Source organism: Tursiops truncatus, chromosome 20 (genome assembly GCF_011762595.2).
Source record: "Tursiops truncatus isolate mTurTru1 chromosome 20, mTurTru1.mat.Y, whole genome shotgun sequence".
NCBI classification, from domain to species: domain Eukaryota; kingdom Metazoa; phylum Chordata; class Mammalia; order Artiodactyla; family Delphinidae; genus Tursiops; species Tursiops truncatus.
In genome coordinates this window covers 14,982,258-15,000,055 of record NC_047053.1, presented here as the reverse complement: position 1 = coordinate 15,000,055, position 17,798 = coordinate 14,982,258, and the positions used below count along the sequence as shown (strand labels likewise).

General features: G+C 37.4%; 1 protein-coding gene and 1 pseudogene across 5 annotated transcripts in view; one reads left to right on the top strand and one right to left on the bottom strand.

The window, feature by feature from the left end:
• Positions 1 to 17,798, top strand: part of TAOK1 (TAO kinase 1) — a 149,109-nt gene that overhangs the window by 121,811 nt on the left and 9,500 nt on the right. For 3 of the 5 annotated variants that reach the window (XM_019926995.3, XM_019926996.3, XM_033847854.2), the window contains 4 exons: positions 3,846 to 4,049; positions 5,859 to 6,098; positions 8,988 to 9,200; positions 10,093 to 10,275. In XM_019926995.3, coding sequence (XP_019782554.1) covers positions 3,846 to 4,049; positions 5,859 to 6,098; positions 8,988 to 9,200; positions 10,093 to 10,275 — 840 coding nt within the window. Of the gene's footprint in view, positions 1 to 3,845; positions 4,050 to 5,858; positions 6,099 to 8,987; positions 9,201 to 10,092; positions 10,276 to 10,593; positions 10,755 to 13,416; positions 13,444 to 17,798 lie in introns of those variants that run through there. The other 2 variants (XR_002174758.3, XM_073797168.1) reach the window with 2 other exon arrangements.
• On the bottom strand, positions 15,539 to 15,888 carry LOC109548626 (dynein light chain Tctex-type 1 pseudogene; annotated as a pseudogene).

Here is a 17,798-nt window from a genome sequence, read left to right as displayed (position 1 = left end):
TCTTCAACAGTTACTCTTCAACAGATATCTTCAATTGAGTAGGATCTAAAAAGAATCATCTCCTAAAAATATAAATTATTTTATTTATAATAGTTTTCGTATGCACTTACTAAATAACTGACTCACGAGAAATAAAATACTTGAGCTGTGATCGATGTGGAAGCAACTTAAGGGCGGCTGGCCTGGGCTCAGGGCTAGAATCCCTGAGGACCCAGGAAAGGGCAAGGAGGTGGGTGGCAGGCTCCCCAAGGACGGGTCTGAAATCATCAGGATCTAGACGGGTATTGGGCTTCAGGACATTTATTTCATGTCCCTCCATACAGGCCCTGGGGCCAGGTGTGGGGGCAAGAGACCAGGCAGGGGTAGCAATAAATAATGCGGACAGACAGAGCTCCCCTCGAGACAGATGAGATTAAAGGTTACAGGGGAGCCACAATGCCGAGGTGGGGACTGGCAGGGCAGGGGCAGCTGAGAGAGGGAGGGTGAGACCAGGCCCTCATTGTCACCTGCAGCATCCCTTTCCTGCCCCAGCCCCCGCTACTTTGGGGAGGAAGGGAGTCCCCCCCAAAATATACTTGAGCTGTGAAAGGAAGCCACACATTTCTTTTTCTAAAAGTAGACCATACCAGGCTTCCCTGGTGGCTCATGGTTAAGAATACGCCTGCTAGTGCAGGGGACACAGGTTCGAGCCTTGCTTCGGGAAGATCCCACATGCCGTGGAGCAGCTAAGCCCATGTGCCACAACTACTGAGCCTGTGCTCTAGAGCCTGCGAGCCACAACTACTGAGCCTGTGTGCTGCAACTACTGAAGCCCACGCGCCTAGAGCCCATGCTCTGCAAGGAGAAGCCACCGCAATGAGAAGCCCGTGTACCGCAACGAAGAGTAGCCCCTGCTTGCCTTAACTAGAGAAAGCCTGCGTGCAACAACGAAGACCCATAGCAGCCAAAAATAAATAAATATATTAAAAAAAAAAGAAAAACTTAGACCATTCCTTCTTACTTTTGGCTCAGAAGATTACAATAATTTGTTCATAGAGTAAGGATAAGAGGCATATTTGCTCATCACATTTTCTTTAATAGCAAAACATGCTGATTATTTATTTACGATTCCACGATTTCATATTTATTTGCTCTCCATGTGCTGCATTTTTGAACTTCTTTTAAAAGCAGATGTAGTCTGACTTTGAAGAACACCTTGATTGTTCCAAGGCAGTTTCTGAAAGGGGGTAACTATTCAGGATAGTAGTCAGGAGAGAGAAATGATATGTCTCAATTTAGACCCCCTTTTACAGACTGACTGACTGAAATTTTTAGTCCATGTAATTAATTATTAGGGCACTGATAAATTAATTGGTCTTGATAAAATAATAGTAATCTCTTTGCTAGTAATGCTTTTGTTTGTGTAGGAATTTATAGTCACTTATTTAAATGTTATTATGGACATATTGTTGGCACAAAAGCTTGCTCTGTATACGCTGCCAACTGAGCTTCATTGAAAAGATTTTTCTAACTCTAAAGGGTATAACCTGTAATATATTCCTGTGACTGTAATACAAAAGCCAAACTCTATATTGGCACATTGGGTTTGAAAAGACTGTAAATAGGTCCCCAACTGTAAATAAATATCCAACAAAATGCAGTTTTACAGATCCGTTTCCCAGTGAAATGAGATTTTCGTTTTATGGGTGCATTGCTTTAGGTAATCCTTTAAGCATATAACAGGTAGTCCAGCTAATAAATTCATTTTCTTTTAGAAGCCAAATTAGTGTGTATTTATGTGTGTGAGTTCATTTAAAACAATCATTTTTAGCATAGAGGAAGGGATATACTAGAATCTTAGTGGAGAAGTTCCTGGCAAAAGATTTTGAAAAATATACCCAGGTGATTATTTATGTGCCCTTTCTCTTCCGTGTGTACACATATACCCTTAAGTTTAGAACTACTAAAATTTTTTTTATGTGTTTGTATATCTTATGAACTAAAGTTATAAAGAACTGATCTCTTTCTTGAAAACCAGGGGAAGGACCATAAGGTTAGTAGTCTTTGAAAAATTATCTTATACCTAGGAAAGATGGCTTATTTATATACTGTGCAACATTGTTGCTTTTTAGGTTGAAGATATATTAGTATTAATTATCATCCTAGAGTTTGCCTCATTGAGCGCATTGTCAGTGTTCTCATCTGGCCCAATATAAATGCATTTTCATTTAGATAGTTTGTAAGATAATATATATATTTTTTTGAAGTATAGTTGATTTACAATGTTGTGTTAATTTCTGCTGTACAGCAGAGTGACTCAGTTCTACATATGTATATTCTTTTTCATATTCTTTTCCATTATGGTTTATCACAGGATATTGAATATGGTTCACTGTGCTATGCAGTAGGACCTTGTTGTTTGTCCATCCTATATGTAATAGTTTGTATCTACTAACCCCAAACTCCCAGTCCTTCCCTCCCCACCACCACCAGCAAGTCTGTTCTCTATACCTGTGAGTCTGTTTCTGTTTGTAGATAATAACGTTCATTTGTGTCATATTTTAGATTCCATATATAAGTGATATCATATAGTATTTGTCTTTCTCTTTTTGACTTACTTTGCTTAGTATGATAATCTCTGAGTCCATCCATGTTGCTGCAGAAGGCATTATTTCATTCTTTTTTATGGCTGAGTAGTATTCCATTGTATATATGTACCACATGTAAGGTAATATTTTATTTTCACTTTTATTATTTTTTTATTGGAGTATAATTGCTTTACAATGTTGTGTTAGTTTCTGCTGTACAATGAAATGAATCAGTTATATGTATACCTACATCCCCTCCCTCTTGGACCTCCCTCCCACCTCCGCCCCCCACATCTCCCCCATCTAGGTTTTCACAGAGCACCGAGCTGAGTTTCCTGTGCTTTATAGCATGTTCCCCACTAGCTCTCTATTTTACACATGATAGTGTATATATGTTAATCCTAATCTCCGAATTCTTCCTACCCTCCCCTTCCCCCACCTTGTGTCCACAGGACCGTGGAAGGTGATATTTTAAATGCTATAGAAAAGCACTGGTTTTGATTTGTTTAGTTAAATACGATTCATAAAAAGGGTTTCTATTCTCCCATGGTTTTGTTGATTTTCCATTTAATTTCTAAGTCTTTTATACTGAGTCTATCCATAATTTTGCCAAAAACTTAATATTTAGAATGTCAGAAACCAAGAAGTGACACATTAGATGTATATTTGCCCTAATATTAATTCATATAAATAATTTTTACCTGAAAGCACTGCCTTATGTCTCTTCTTGGGAAGCATTTAAAGAATGATGTGTTTTACTTCATTTACCAATATTGTATTCTTTTAAAACTAGTAACCATCATAAATGTAGCTGTGTAAAGCTAAAAGGTATGCATGTTTTCTAGCATACATTTCTCTTTCCTGTCCTACTTCACCGGTTAACTCAAGAAAAGGAAAATATTACCTACCTCCTTAAGGTCATTGCCCTGCCTTGAGCATTAGAAAGGACACAGATTAAGTACTTTTATTTAAATGCACCAAATACCAGATGATATATTCATGCAATTAATTTTTATGTATTTTGAACTGAGTTTTGGTTTTTTTGGTTTTTTTTTTTTTGCGGTACGCGGGCCTCTCACTGTTGTGGCCTCTCCCGTTGCAGAGCACAGGGTCCGGAGGTGCAGGCTGAGCGGCCATGGCTTACAAGCCTAGCCGCTGCGTGGCACGTGGGATCTTCCCGGACCAGGGCATGAACCCGTGTCCCCTGCATCGGCAGGCAGACTCTCAACCACTGCGCCACCAGGGAAGCCCGAACTGAGTTGTTTTTTATGTTGCCAGGAGCTGAATGAAAATCAGAGCACCCCAAAAAAAGAAAAACAGGAGTGGCTTTCAAAGCAGAAGGAGAATATACAGCATTTCCAAGCAGAAGAAGAGGCTAATCTTCTACGGCGTCAGAGACAATACCTAGAGCTGGAATGCCGTCGCTTCAAGAGAAGAATGTTACTTGGGCGCCATAACTTGGAACAGGACCTTGTCAGGGAGGTACGTTTGAAACGAGAATATTTCCTGAAAGTATGTTTGTCATTTCCCAGACTCAAGGTCTTTGCACTTGTACCTCCCTCAGCCTGAATTCTTCTTCCCTAAATTATCTACATGGCTTGCTTCCTCCCTTCATGTCTCTCCTCAGATACCACCTCCTCAGAAGTGCCTTCCCTAATGTCCAAATCCTTCTTCTCTAAATGTTCTTCTCTGCATTTCTCTCTCTTACACATACACACTTTTTGGGGGTAAGTTTCTCGTCCTGCCTAGAATGGAAATTTTCTAAAGTCACTGGTTTTGTTCCGGTCTTTATATCCCCCTAGTATCTGGCCCATAGTAGGTATTCAATAAATATTTATTAAATACATATTAAATCTGTGAATGAGAGGGGTGTTCATTTTTAAATACCATAAAATTATTGGATACTTTATACCTTTTGAACTGAAATGGGTGCCATTAAGTATGTGTTATCATTTAACACATTTTTTATAATCATGTAATTATTAATTGAGCAAATGTAGAAACTCTTATGCCAGTGAAAACATATTCTCGCTATCAGGGATACCTGTGAGCACAGATTAATTTATTTACAAGAGTGGCTTAAAATAAACTTCAAGTATAGCATAATTGTTCAAATTCACTAATAATTAAATAAATTCAAATTAAAACAGTTGCATCAATTAAATAATATAAAGACTAGCAACATTGAATCCTAGTAGTGGCATTGGGAAATGTGCAGTGTTGCTAAGAATATAAATTGATACTGATATATTGATAGATATGCTTTTATCTATCAAATCCACTCCTAGAACTCTATCCTAAAGAAATAATAACATTATATGATGCATCATGAATAAACATTTAATGAAAATTTCTTTATCAAGCAAAAAATGGAAAATTATGGTATTGCAAAGCAGAAGCTTACTATGAAACTTAAAAAAAAAGATCTGTATATACTGATCTGATCTGGATGTATATCCGTTATATTGTTAGGTGAAGAAAGCACATTGTATGCCTATAATGTATGTTATTCAGTTTTTAAAACTGTATGTTTTTGTGTAATAGATGTTTCACGATAAGCATGGGGAAGGTTGGGAAGCATTTGCACCAAACTGTTGGCCTCTGGAGAAGGGGTTTGCAGGGGCAAAGGGGGTAGGTTTGACTTCTGTGTGTGTGTGTGTTTTATGCTTGTTCTTTTTAATCTGAAAAAAAAAAAAAGAATTAGAACATTTGTTGAGCAGCATGTGTGAGGTATTGTTCTGAGAACTTTCCATTTGTGAACTCACTTCATCCTCACATTAAATCTGTGAAATAGCAATATTATTATCTTCATTTGAAAAGTGATGAAACTGAAGCACAGAGAGTTTAAACAATTAACCCAAGGACTGCTCATAGGTAGCAGAGCCAGATCCATGTTCTTATTCACTATACTGTGCTGGGTATACTGCCTGTAATAGAATTGAATAGGATACTCTGAAGAAATTCAAAGAATGGCTTACGAGTTCTCTTCAGATATAAAATTGGGAAACAATAAAGAAAGAAAAGAAAGAAGGAAGGACATTCAGCCTACTGAGATAGATTTGCTATGTCTTAAGCTTATTGCATAAAATAGTATTAATAGTAAATGAATAGAATAAGGAAATTGGTGCTACTAATTGCCCATTTACTGCTGTAAAGGTCATAAAATCTAATATTTACTATGCAGTCATTATTGAATCTAAGGATTACATCTACTTCCTGATTAATCTATTTCTTAGGAGTTTTTTCCCTAGCATTGTAAATTATACCTTTGTCTTTTGTGTTATGGATTAGGAGTTAAATAAAAGACAGACTCAAAAGGACTTAGAGCACGCCATGCTGCTGCGACAGCATGAGTCCATGCAAGAACTGGAGTTCCGCCACCTCAACACAATTCAGAAGATGCGCTGTGAGTTGATCAGACTGCAGCATCAAACTGAGCTCACTAACCAGCTGGAATATAATAAGCGAAGAGAACGAGAACTAAGGCGAAAGCATGTCATGGAGGTTCGACAACAGCCTAAGAGTCTGAAGGTACCTTTAGCCTAAGCTTCTTGACAAAGGGGAATAGGGATAAAAGGCATCCATATAAGCAGTAAAAGTCTAAGACAGAAATCTGTCGTAAAGAAATTGAATAAACCTCTTTCTTTTCATTTTAAGCATGTTTAATTAGTTTTGACATGGAGTGTCTGTAGCTACAGACTTTTGCTCATGTATTTCTCAGTAGAGTACCGAAAAAAATTTAACTGTAGCAAATGCCATAAATAAGAATCAAAGTTCTTATTTTAATGTACCCAAATGTCCAATGCTGGCATTACAGTCTACACGTCAACATGCTAACTAACCTGTTGGCTTCTCTTTATTGTTCCAAGTAATACAGTTTTGGAATCTTATTTGCTCCTAGTGTGATTTGTATCCAAAAAAGACAGTAAATTCCTAGTCAGTACAGAAGCCAGTGAATGAAAAAAAATGCCTTTTTACCCCCTCTCCCTTCACTGTGTGTGCTTATCTTAAGAGGAATAGTGGAATCACCACAGTGTTATTCCCATTCTGCTTATTTTCTTTATGTATTTGGTAGTGTAGGTGAGACCATGGCGTGGTAGTTGGGGTATGTTTTGTTTTTTTGTTGTTTTTTTGTTTTTTGTGGTACGTGGGCCTCTCACTGCTGTGGCCTCTCTTGTCGCGGAGCACAGGCTCCGGACGCGCAGGCTCATCGGCCATGGCTCACGTGCCCAGCCGCTCCGCGGCATGTGGGATCCTCCTGGACCGGGGCATGAACCCGTGTCCCCTGCATCGGCAGGCGGACTCTCAACCACTGCACCACCAGTGAAGCCCAACACAGTATTTTCTTTTAAAACCCTACCCCCTTATCTGAATAACTGTCCTGGAGTGAAGTGAAATTCATTCACAGGGGTAATCTGTGTCAAAATCTAGAAGCTACACCACACCGAATGGTACCTATTGATTCACACTCAACTCCATTCAAACAAGCTGTCTTGAACAAAAGTATAGAAGCAAAGTTAAGATGTTTTTACCCTTTCCTTGTGAACCTGAGTAAAATTTCACTTTGTTTTCCGAACAGCTAATTAAAATCATTTACAGAGTAGCTTATGTTGACTACTCACATAATCTTCATTAGTCATTGCTTAGAAAATTGGAATTCATAATGATTTTTCAAATTTATTTTGTCTTTGTAGTGGAGAGGTATATACTCTTTTGGCTATAGAATAGACAATTTCCCACCAAAAGATTAGTTAAATAACATGTCTTTGAAATTAATGACTGTTTTAAAGTCAGCAGCACCCAGAAATAAACCAGACTGAAAACTTGTTAGTTTTCTATCATCATACCATAAATTTAATATGACTGCATTTCTGTAGGGCTTGGCATAGAGTTGTTTGATGTTTAACCATTCCTGTTTTTTGTTTTTGCCTTTTCAGTTTGAAAGCTTGTAAATACTAGTGTAATCTTCACAGATACTATACAAAACGTGAGGCAAAAAATAATGTTTCACAATTGTAGTCAGATTTAGAATAGAATGTCTCCTTCTGATGACAGATGAGCTCAAGATTTTCCATAAAGGAGATTGTTCTGTTACTTTACTAGGGAAGAAAACCATCATGTTCCTCTTAGTTATGTATTTCTGTCTGCTTACTCAATTTGAACAAAACTGACTTGATTTTAATGCCAAGTTATCCATTTTTATTTACCTAAGTAATGGTTGCCTCTTCCAACTTTTTCCAGGACTTTAAAGGGAGGTAGGGGGACTTCAGTTTTAGCACTTATGTAATTTGACTAGGATTTGGGGTGGGGGGTTTGGGGTACTATGTCTATGGAATGGGTTGGATATACGCCTGCTCTGTTGTTTCTTCATCTGGCATCCAGATGATGTTTTGTCAGTGTTAAATGAGTAGAAACAACTGTAACTTACATTCATCTTGCTTTCACTTGAGTCAAACATTGAGGGATATAGTTTATTCTTGGTACAAGTATTACTCTTCTTATAGAAAAAACATTTTTCAAGGAGCTTTTCTTTTTCCCTCATTAGGCTAGTGATGTGGAATAATTAGTTTTCTTGGCACAATCCTTTAAAAATAAAAACTTTTAAAAGAATAGAGGCTGTTATACAGAGGTAGAAGAGAATGTCTAAATGTCATTGTCCCATTCCTGGCTAACTTGGAAGAATTTTGTTAACCAAGGACAGTATTTAAGAGTGGTGCCACTGGGACTTCCGTGGCGGTCCAGTGGTTAAGACTTCACCTTCCAATGCAGGGGGTGCAGGTTCAGACCCTGGTCGGGAGCTAAGATCCCACATGCCTCATGGCCAAAATACCAAAACATAAAACGGAAGCAATATTGTAACAAATTCAATAAAGACTTTAAAAATGGTCCACATCGGGCTTCCCTGGTGGCGCAGTGGTTGAGAATCCGCCTGCTGATGCAGGGGACACGGGTTGCCCCGGTCCGGGAAGATCCCACATGCCGCGGAGTGGCTGGACCCGTGAGCCATGGCCGCTGAGCCTGCGTGTCCGGAGCCTGTGCTCCACAACGGGAGAGGCCACAACAGTGAGAGGCCCGCGTAATGCAAAAAAAAAAAAAGGTCCACATCAAAAAAATCTATAAAAAAAATTTACTTGTAACTAAATGTACTAGTAAAATAATGAGTATGACCTGAAGTCCTATGAAAAAAGTAAGGTTCTTGATATTCTAATGTTTTAAATTAGAGATTTTGTCACAAAAATACATAGAATGCAATGGTTTGACCTAATAACCAAGTGGAAAAGTACTGTACCTGCAACCTTACGGTCTGACCTTTTTGTTTTTCATCTCCTCGTCTCCTAGTAGCCTTTATTTTCATATAAGCATAAGGTATAACAAATGCCATATGTTAAAAATTATATACATCTTTTTTTTCCCTCCCAGTCTAAAGAACTCCAAATAAAAAAGCAGTTTCAGGACACCTGCAAAATCCAAACCAGACAGTACAAAGCATTAAGAAATCACCTACTGGAGACTACACCAAAGAGTGAGCACAAAGCTGTTCTGAAACGTCTCAAGGAGGAGCAGACCCGGAAGTTAGCCATCTTGGCTGAACAGTATGACCACAGCATTAATGAAATGCTGTCCACCCAAGCTGTGAGTTCATTTTATTTAAGCAAAACAAATTCAGTGCCCCTTTCATCCCACCACCTGAATGAAATCCCAGCAATTAAAATACTGGTTGGAAGTGATAGCTCTCCTACAGCTTGAGAAATAGTGGTGGTTATCTATATTTTTCCTGTTCCCTGCATTGCTTGGAGGTAGGCATGATTTATATAGAATTCTCATTGATACATTTAGTCATGAGGTTCTAAATAGGCTCTCTGCCACTGCCTCAGGTGTTCAGTACATATCCCAACGGTATAGGAGGATTAGAGCAGCAGCTTTGTTAAGCAGTGAGCAAAAAGTAGTACTGTATTGGGGATCCAAATGGTCACATTTTAGTGAAGGCAAATACAAAATATTTTCTATATGAGTTTTGCAAACTTTTTCTTAAAGGGCCAGATAGTAAATATTTTAGGTTTTGTAGTCCGTGATACAAAATTGAGGATAATTATGTGGGTATTTATATAGCCATTTAAAATGTAAAAGCCATTCTTAACTAGTGGACTATCAAATTAATTAATTAAAACAGGCAGCTGTCCACATTTGGTCTGGAGGCTATAGTTTGCTGGTCCCTGTTCTGTAGTTATTTCCATTGCAGAGAAGAGATTGAGAGTCTTACATCAGCTAATCAGATTCTAGATTTTTCTTAAGAAAAATATAATTATTCAGGCATCCTCCTAATAGATCATGATAGCTTTTATCTTCATATTACCATCACTGGTTACTGTGCCTTCCTTTTCCAGAGATGTTTACTCCAAGATACAAGAGAGAACAATTGTGTATCCTACAAAAGAGTTGTCTGTCTTTTCTCACACCTCCTTTCCATAGGTCATGGGTAAATAGCTCACAGTAGGATATATCTGGGTTTTTTCCTCTCTTTCAGCTGCGTTTGGATGAAGCACAGGAAGCAGAGTGCCAGGTTTTAAAGATGCAGCTGCAGCAGGAACTGGAGCTGTTAAATGCATATCAGAGCAAAATCAAGATGCAAGCTGAGGCACAACATGATCGAGAGCTTCGGGAACTTGAACAGAGGGTCTCCCTCCGCAGGGCACTCTTAGAACAAAAGGTATAGATAATAGAAGGAAGTTAATTGTGCTAGTATTTGCCTTCATCAGAAACATTTTATAAATACATTTTCATATTAGCAGAGGTGGCGTTAGATTGTTTTCACCATACCATATTTCCTTAATTCTAGTTTTGATAGTGTTTTTCTTTAAAATTATTGTTTCAGTAATAAACCTTATTATAATTAATGAATTCTAAACATCAGAGGAGTGTAGTTAAGTAGTAATTGCTAGAGGAAGGATATGGTGTTATGTGAAGACAGTTGAATTGTGAGAGAGTAGCTCTGGCTCCATGTTCCTCACTTTTTTTGTGTACCTAGCTCTACCTAAAGAGATTGGAGAAAAACTTGGATAGTGAAGAAAAAGAACTTTAGTAATTGCCTGAGAGAGGCAGGGGCAAAGGATCTGGAATATATACTTTACTCTTCTATCCTGGGCCTGGAACTATACAGATTGGTGGAAGAGTACTAGGGGACAGAAGGTAAAGCCAGTTCTACACAAGCTGAAAATGTTACTTCTAGATGTATCTTTTTTTCTTTCTTTCTCTCTTTTTTCACTTATTCTTTGCCAGATATATTAGAGAATAGAACTAAAATCCCCAGATTCACTTCCTTTCCATCCTTTAAGGTATTATAGCTGTGCATGTGTGTGTGCGTGTGTGTGTGTATATATATATATATATATATATATATATATATATATATATATATATATATATATATTTGGGGAAAGACTGATGGACAGAAGATTTTTAGATTTTGAAAGATAAAGAGGAAAGTTTTGCCATGAGAAGTAGTAGAATATAATTGTATCTAGGATTCAGAGCTATGTTCCAGAATTCCTGAGCCATAAGTTCCCAACAGGTGATAGTCTTAGCTCCATTGATCCTTTTGTATGTTAGTACCTTGGCTAACTTAATAAAAGTTGTCATGGTTTCTAGACCATTGCTCCATAGATTTTCCTCTGTTTCCTGCAGTTCTTGTGATAAAAATAGAATTCCTTATTAAATTAAAAAATACATTCTTAAAAAAACCCACCTAAATAAGATGTTACTCTTCTTCTGGCATAGCTCTCATTACTGGCTTCTTCAAGAGGTTCTTGCCTCTAAAAATTGTCTCACTTATGTTTCTCATTCAAGATGGGAAAGATATAAACACATATAAATTTTGAGAAAAATCTAGTTTGTCCCATGTACAGATTTCATAAATCTGTCTGATTCCAACTTGCTTATTAAAATTCAACCTAAAGTTCTGTCTCTTATGCTTCAAAAAATTATCACTAAAATGAAAACTCCCTATAGTGTTGTGAGAGAAATATTAGTACTATTTACAGTCAGCCCTCTCATACCTGTAGGTTCTGCATCCATGGATTCAACTAACCTCTGATTGAAAGTATTAGGGGAAAGAAAATTCCAGAAAGTTCCAAAAAGTAAAACTGCCATCTGCTGCATGCCCCCAGCAACTAGTTACAGAGCATTTACATGGTATAGAGTATTGTAAGTAATCTAGAGGTGATTTAAAGTATGAGAGTATCTGTGTGGCTTATATGCAAACACTACACTATTTTAGATAAGGGACTTGAGCATCCTCAAATTGTGGTATCTGAGGAATGGTCCTGGAACCCTTCCCCAAGGATACTGGGGTAGGACTGTGTATTTGTATTTTTAGCTCCACCTAGTGGTTCAGAGTTAGGGCTGATTAGTGTCTTAGGTACAATCTTATTTCACTATATGAACCAAGCCTGTATGTTCTACAGAGCCTAGTAAAATATGGGCATAAAACTGATACACATTGGTGAAGGTGCAGTGGCACTCTCATATAATGTTAATGCATTTTGCAAAGCAATTTGGAAGTGTGTGTGTGTGTGTGTGTGTGTGTGTGTATATATATATATATATATATAAAACATCTTTATTGGAGTATAATTGCTTTACAGTGGTATGTTACTTTCTGCTTTTTAACAAACTGAATCAGTTATACATATACATATGTCCCCATATCTCTTCCCTCTGGAAGTATATATTGTACTTTGGAAATGTTAAGTGTTTGAGAATTTATTCTAAGGAAATCCAAATATAGGAAAAGCAAGATGCTAAATATGGTAATTATAGCATAGTTTATAATGGTTTAAAATACATAACCATCTAAGATAGAGATATAATTAAGTAATTATGGCCAAGCCACTTAATAAAATCTTATTCAGCCATTTAAATGATGGCTACAAAGACAGTATTAATATAGAAAAATGCTTATGTGTTGAATAAAATAAAAAAGACCAATCACACTTAAAGTGAATTGAAGTAATGCTAGAAGTGGCTATATTAACATGATAGAATAGTTTGTTTTTCTGTTTTACTTCTTTGGTGGGGACTATACCACGCGGCATGCAGGATCTTAGTTCCCTGACCAGGGATGAACCCGTGCCCCCTGCAGTGGAAGCACAGAGTCCTAACCAGTGGACTACCAGGGAATTCCCTATATTTTACTTTTTTAATGTGGTTTATATTACTTTGATAAGGGAAAATACATAAGATTATTTAGTATGACAGATAATAAAGGAACAGTAGGGTGATGAATCTATAGTGCTTTGAGTTGCTACTAGGGCTAATATTTACATTTCAAGTGACACGCATGTAAAGCAGTTTGGGATCAGTTGGCAGCTACCAAACCCAGGTATCCTCTCTACAGAAACTTTGAAAAATCTTAACTGCTGTATTTTCTGCACTTGGCACTTACTCGTTGTACAGATGAGAAACAGTAATCTGAAAATAAATAGAGGTGGAACCAGAGTGAATATTACTTGTTTCATGATGAATAGTTCTCTTTGAAGTTTGCTTTAATCTCGAAATGAACCAAGAGTTGTTCCTGTAGGTTGAGGCACCAACAAAGTAAAAGTAGGCCTCACTTGACTCACATAAGGTCCTTTTATGACTTTTCTCATATTTCATTTACATTAAAATTTTCAGCAAAATGACAACATAACTATAAATGTTAAATTCCCTATGAATTTAAAAAAAAAATTATTTTTTATTGGCGCCTAGTTGATTCCCTGTGAATTTTATATGTGCATGAAAAGTGGCAGTATTTCCAAAATATAAATGTTTTCATTTTTTAGTTTTATCATTTCAATTAATTTTCTTTCAGTATTTCACTTAAGTATCAACAAACATGGTTGGTAGTTTTTAAGTGAGAATTGACGACTGGAACATCTTACAGGATCTTTCTTTGTGGAACTGAAAATATTCACACAAAAATATCACATTTGATTTCAAAGAAGATAGGTCGAGAGAGCCTCTCAAGTCTTAAGTATGGTAACTTTTATCTACCCAGTGAAACCACCTTTCTAATTTGCAGTAATAAATAACATGTTTTAAAAGAAATGGGGATTAGTGTAACCTATCACAAATCTTAGGTTTTATTTTTCTTTAATTGAAAAATGTTCTGAGTTTCTTGAATGGCAAAACTAATCAGCAAACGAAATTGAAGCAGTACTTACTGGATAAAAGGTTCATAAGCATTAATGTGTTTAATATTTTTATCATGAGCTTCCTTCAGATTATATGCAAGGAATTCAGATCAGTTACATGCTGAGTGCTTTCCCATCATTTATTAGATCCTTCAAATTAAAATAAGTGCTTTTAAGTAAATGGATTTAAAATTTTTTACATATAACATACTTTAAAAATTTGAAGTTCTCTGAATCCTTAGAGATAAGTTTAATTCCAAAGAATTGGGTATTTTATCTATAGATATGAAAAGAGTGGGGAAATTATTTTATAAATACACAGTCATTTTTTAAAACCTGGCAAATATAGAGAAATATAGAGAAACAGAAATGTCCTTAATCCTTCCACTCAGAGATCACCACAGTTAACAATTTGATGTCTTTACCTCACAGGAAGCATTCATGTTTAATCTAAGTTCTCCTTCAATCTTCAAATGAATGGCCCTCTCTAAATCTTTGTAACACTAGTATTTAGAACTTTCGATAATTTTCAAACTCTTCTTACTGGAGTCCATCTGGCCGATCTGTAATTCTCCAAACACTTCTTATTTTTACCATTTGTCCATGTTTTCCCACATGTTCTCTCTGCTGAAAATATTTTCCCCTCTGCTTGTCTTCCTGGTAAACTTGTATTCTTCCTTCAGAATCCAGTCTCTACCACCTCCTCTAAGAAGACTTCTTTGCCCTAGTCTCCTTCTCCTGTAGAGTGAATCACTCCGTCCCTTAGTATTTCTGCTATACTTTATAAATCTATTATTACATCTTACCATATTCTATTGTAATTTTTATTTGCATGTGTTTCCCATGCTAAACTGTGTTTTTCTTAAGGGCACTTAAAAATGACACATAGAAAGTAAACATTTATTGAGCTAGATTTCTACAGATAGCAGTATGACTATTGCCTTAAGTTCTCAAATATCTTGAAACATGATTATTTAATGCTCCTTTACAAATTCTCTTTTTTCCTATCTTTTAAAAACTTTTTTTCATGGAAATTTTCAAACATATACAAAAGTAGGGAGACTTAGTACAATGAAATTCCAAGTACTCATCACCCAGCTTCAACATTTATCAGTATTTTGCTAATATTTTCTTATCTATTCCCCCCACTACATACACACACACATACACACACACACTCTTGGGGGAAAGAATGTCTGGGATATATATATATTTTTAATTAAAATAATGTATTATTCTAACAAAAGTACAAAGTATGGAAAATTAGTGTGTTTGAATCATTTCAGATTAGAGAAAGTTTCACGCTTAGCAGATTTAGGCTTTTAGCACCTTTGAAAAGAAACATTCAAAGTTAAGACAAGTGTTAGGACAGGCTCCTGACTACCTTCAGTGATGATTCCTCTGACTTAGGATGTGCAGGTCACAGAACAGTGTGGTTATTTGGTTTTTTTCTCTGCATTTTGAGAGTGCCACAAAAACACACTTAAAGAGAGTGAGACAGGTGATCACTGACTAGATGGCTGGTGGTTAGAAGATGGTAGAGAAACGTTGGGACAAAAGGAGAAAATCACAGGCTGGACGAGGTGGTCAAATGGACAGCCTGGGGCTTCCCTGGTGGCGCAGTGGTTGAGAGTCCGCCTGCCATTGCAGGGGACACGGGTTCGTGCCCCGGTCCGGGAAGATCCCACATGCCGCGGAGTGGCTGGGTCCGTGAGCCATGGCCTCTGAGCCTGCGCGTCCGGAGCCTGTGCTCTGCAACGGGAGAGGCCACAACAGTGAGAGGCCCACGTACCGCAAAAAAAAAAAAAAAAGGACAGCCCGAAGGCGCTGACAATGTAGTACATGGTCTTGTTCTCCCATCGCACAGTGCAGCTCCCATCAGTAGAGCTGTCCCAGAAGCAGGAACTTGCCATGTGTAATCCCGCTCTGTTCTTCTGCATGATTACACGGGTCACAATGTATTTAAATGGTTTCCCCAGCTTGGTGAGTTGGCTTAGGGTTTGCTCCACTATGTTTGTGGTCCACTGATTCACTTTGCTGTGCTGATAGGCATTGCCACCAATGGCTCTTTCTATGGCCTCTTTTACAATGTTGCTCACTTCATCAACAACAAAAGCAGTCTCCTTGGTAGCCTGGTAGTCTTCCATCTTTCCTTCAGTGCCTTGCCTCTGCCTTCTGTCTGGGATATTTTAAAGCAAATTCTAGCATAGCATCATTTCACTCCTAAATATAGATAAGGACTTTTTTACTTTAATATAATCATAAGTCCATCATAATATTTAACAAAATTGATAATAAAATTTAAATATTACCTCATACTCAGTCCATGCCTAAATTTCTCCTGTTATCTCAGAAATGTCTTCTTTAAGTTGGCTTATTTGGATTGGGGCCCAAACAAGGTCCAGACATTGCTTTGGTTAATTGTCTTTTAAGTTAATTAGTCTATAATAGGGCCCTCTCCCCTACACTTTTTTTTTCCCTCCATTTGGATTGGATCATTTGTTCTGTAGGAATTCTCAAAATCTGGATTTGGCTGATTGCGTCCTCATGGTGTCGTTTAATGTATTCTCATTTTTACTTCATATTTCCTATATAAACTGGTAATGAGATCCAGAGGCATGATTATATTTAGATTCAGTTTTTAATTTTTGCAAGGAATTTTCATGAGGGTTACTGTGTACTTCCTTTTGCATCACATCAAAAGATACATAATGTCTAGCTGTCCCCCTTTTAAGTGACATTAATATTGATCAGTGGGTTTAGGCAATTATCAATTTGACCAGTCATAAAAAAGTTCTCCATCAACTTTTTTTTTCATTCTCTTGACTTTATTATGAATTATTTTACATTTTAAAAAATATATGTATAGTCAACTACATTTATTTGTAACACCTTTCAGTTTTTCAGAACTGATGATGATGGCTACCCAACCACTAATTTCTAGGTATATAGAAACTAACTTTTTTTTTTTTTTTTTTTTTTTTGCACGGTACGCGGGCCTCTCACTGTTGTGGCCTATCCCCTTGCAGAGCACAGGCTCCGACCACGCAGGCTCAGCGGCCATGGCTCACGGGCCCAGCCGCTCCGCAGCATGTGGGATCTTCCCGGACCAGGGCACGAACCCGTGTCCCCTGCATCGGCAGGTGGACTCTCAACCACTGCGCCACCAGGGAAGCCCTAGAAACTAACTTTTTAATGAAAATTTTAGTTTTTGTTTGTTTGCTTTTCACTTAAGGCTTTGGTCTATCTGGAATGTGGTATAAGATGGGGTGCCATTTTTATTTCCTTCCAGATGGTTGGCCAATTGTGCCTGTGTCATTTGTTTAAGAATCCATCTTTTCCCCCATTGAATTAATTAATTAATTAATGCTTTTGTCCTGCTTTAAAAACCTACAAATTGAGATCTTTATTTCTGTTTCACTAATAGTCTGTCCCTACACCAATACCACATTTATTTTATTTTTTAATCTTATTTATTTAATTATTTATTTAGTTTTGGCTGCATTGGGTCTTTATTGCTGTGCGCAGGCTTTCTCTAGTTGCTGCGAGCGGGGGCTACTCTTTGTTCTGGTGCGTGGGCTTCTCATTACGGTGGCTTCTCTTGTTTCGGAGGACGGGCTCTAGGCGCACGGGCTTCAGTAGTTGTGGCATGTGGGCTCAGTAGTTGTGGCTTTGGGACTCTAGAGTGCAGGCTCAGCTGTTGTGCACGGGCTTAGTTGCTCCGTGGCATGTGGGATCTTCCCGGACCAAGGATCGAACCCATGTCCCCCGCATTGGCAGGCGGATTCTTAACCACTGCACCACCAGGAAAGTCCCCCACATTTATTTTATTAGAGTGAGATTTTGCTGTGTCTGATGAAGCTAGTTTCCCTTCACCCACTTTTTTTTTATTCAGTGTTTTACCTAATGATTTAGTAGCCATTGGTGATAATTGCCTTGATTTATTATTTCAGTAGAGGTTATTGCCTTTGCTTTTAAGAACTTGATTTTACACATTTTAGAAATATAAATTATGTATTATTTCTATAGTACATCTCTTTGATTTTTGAATGTACAGCCA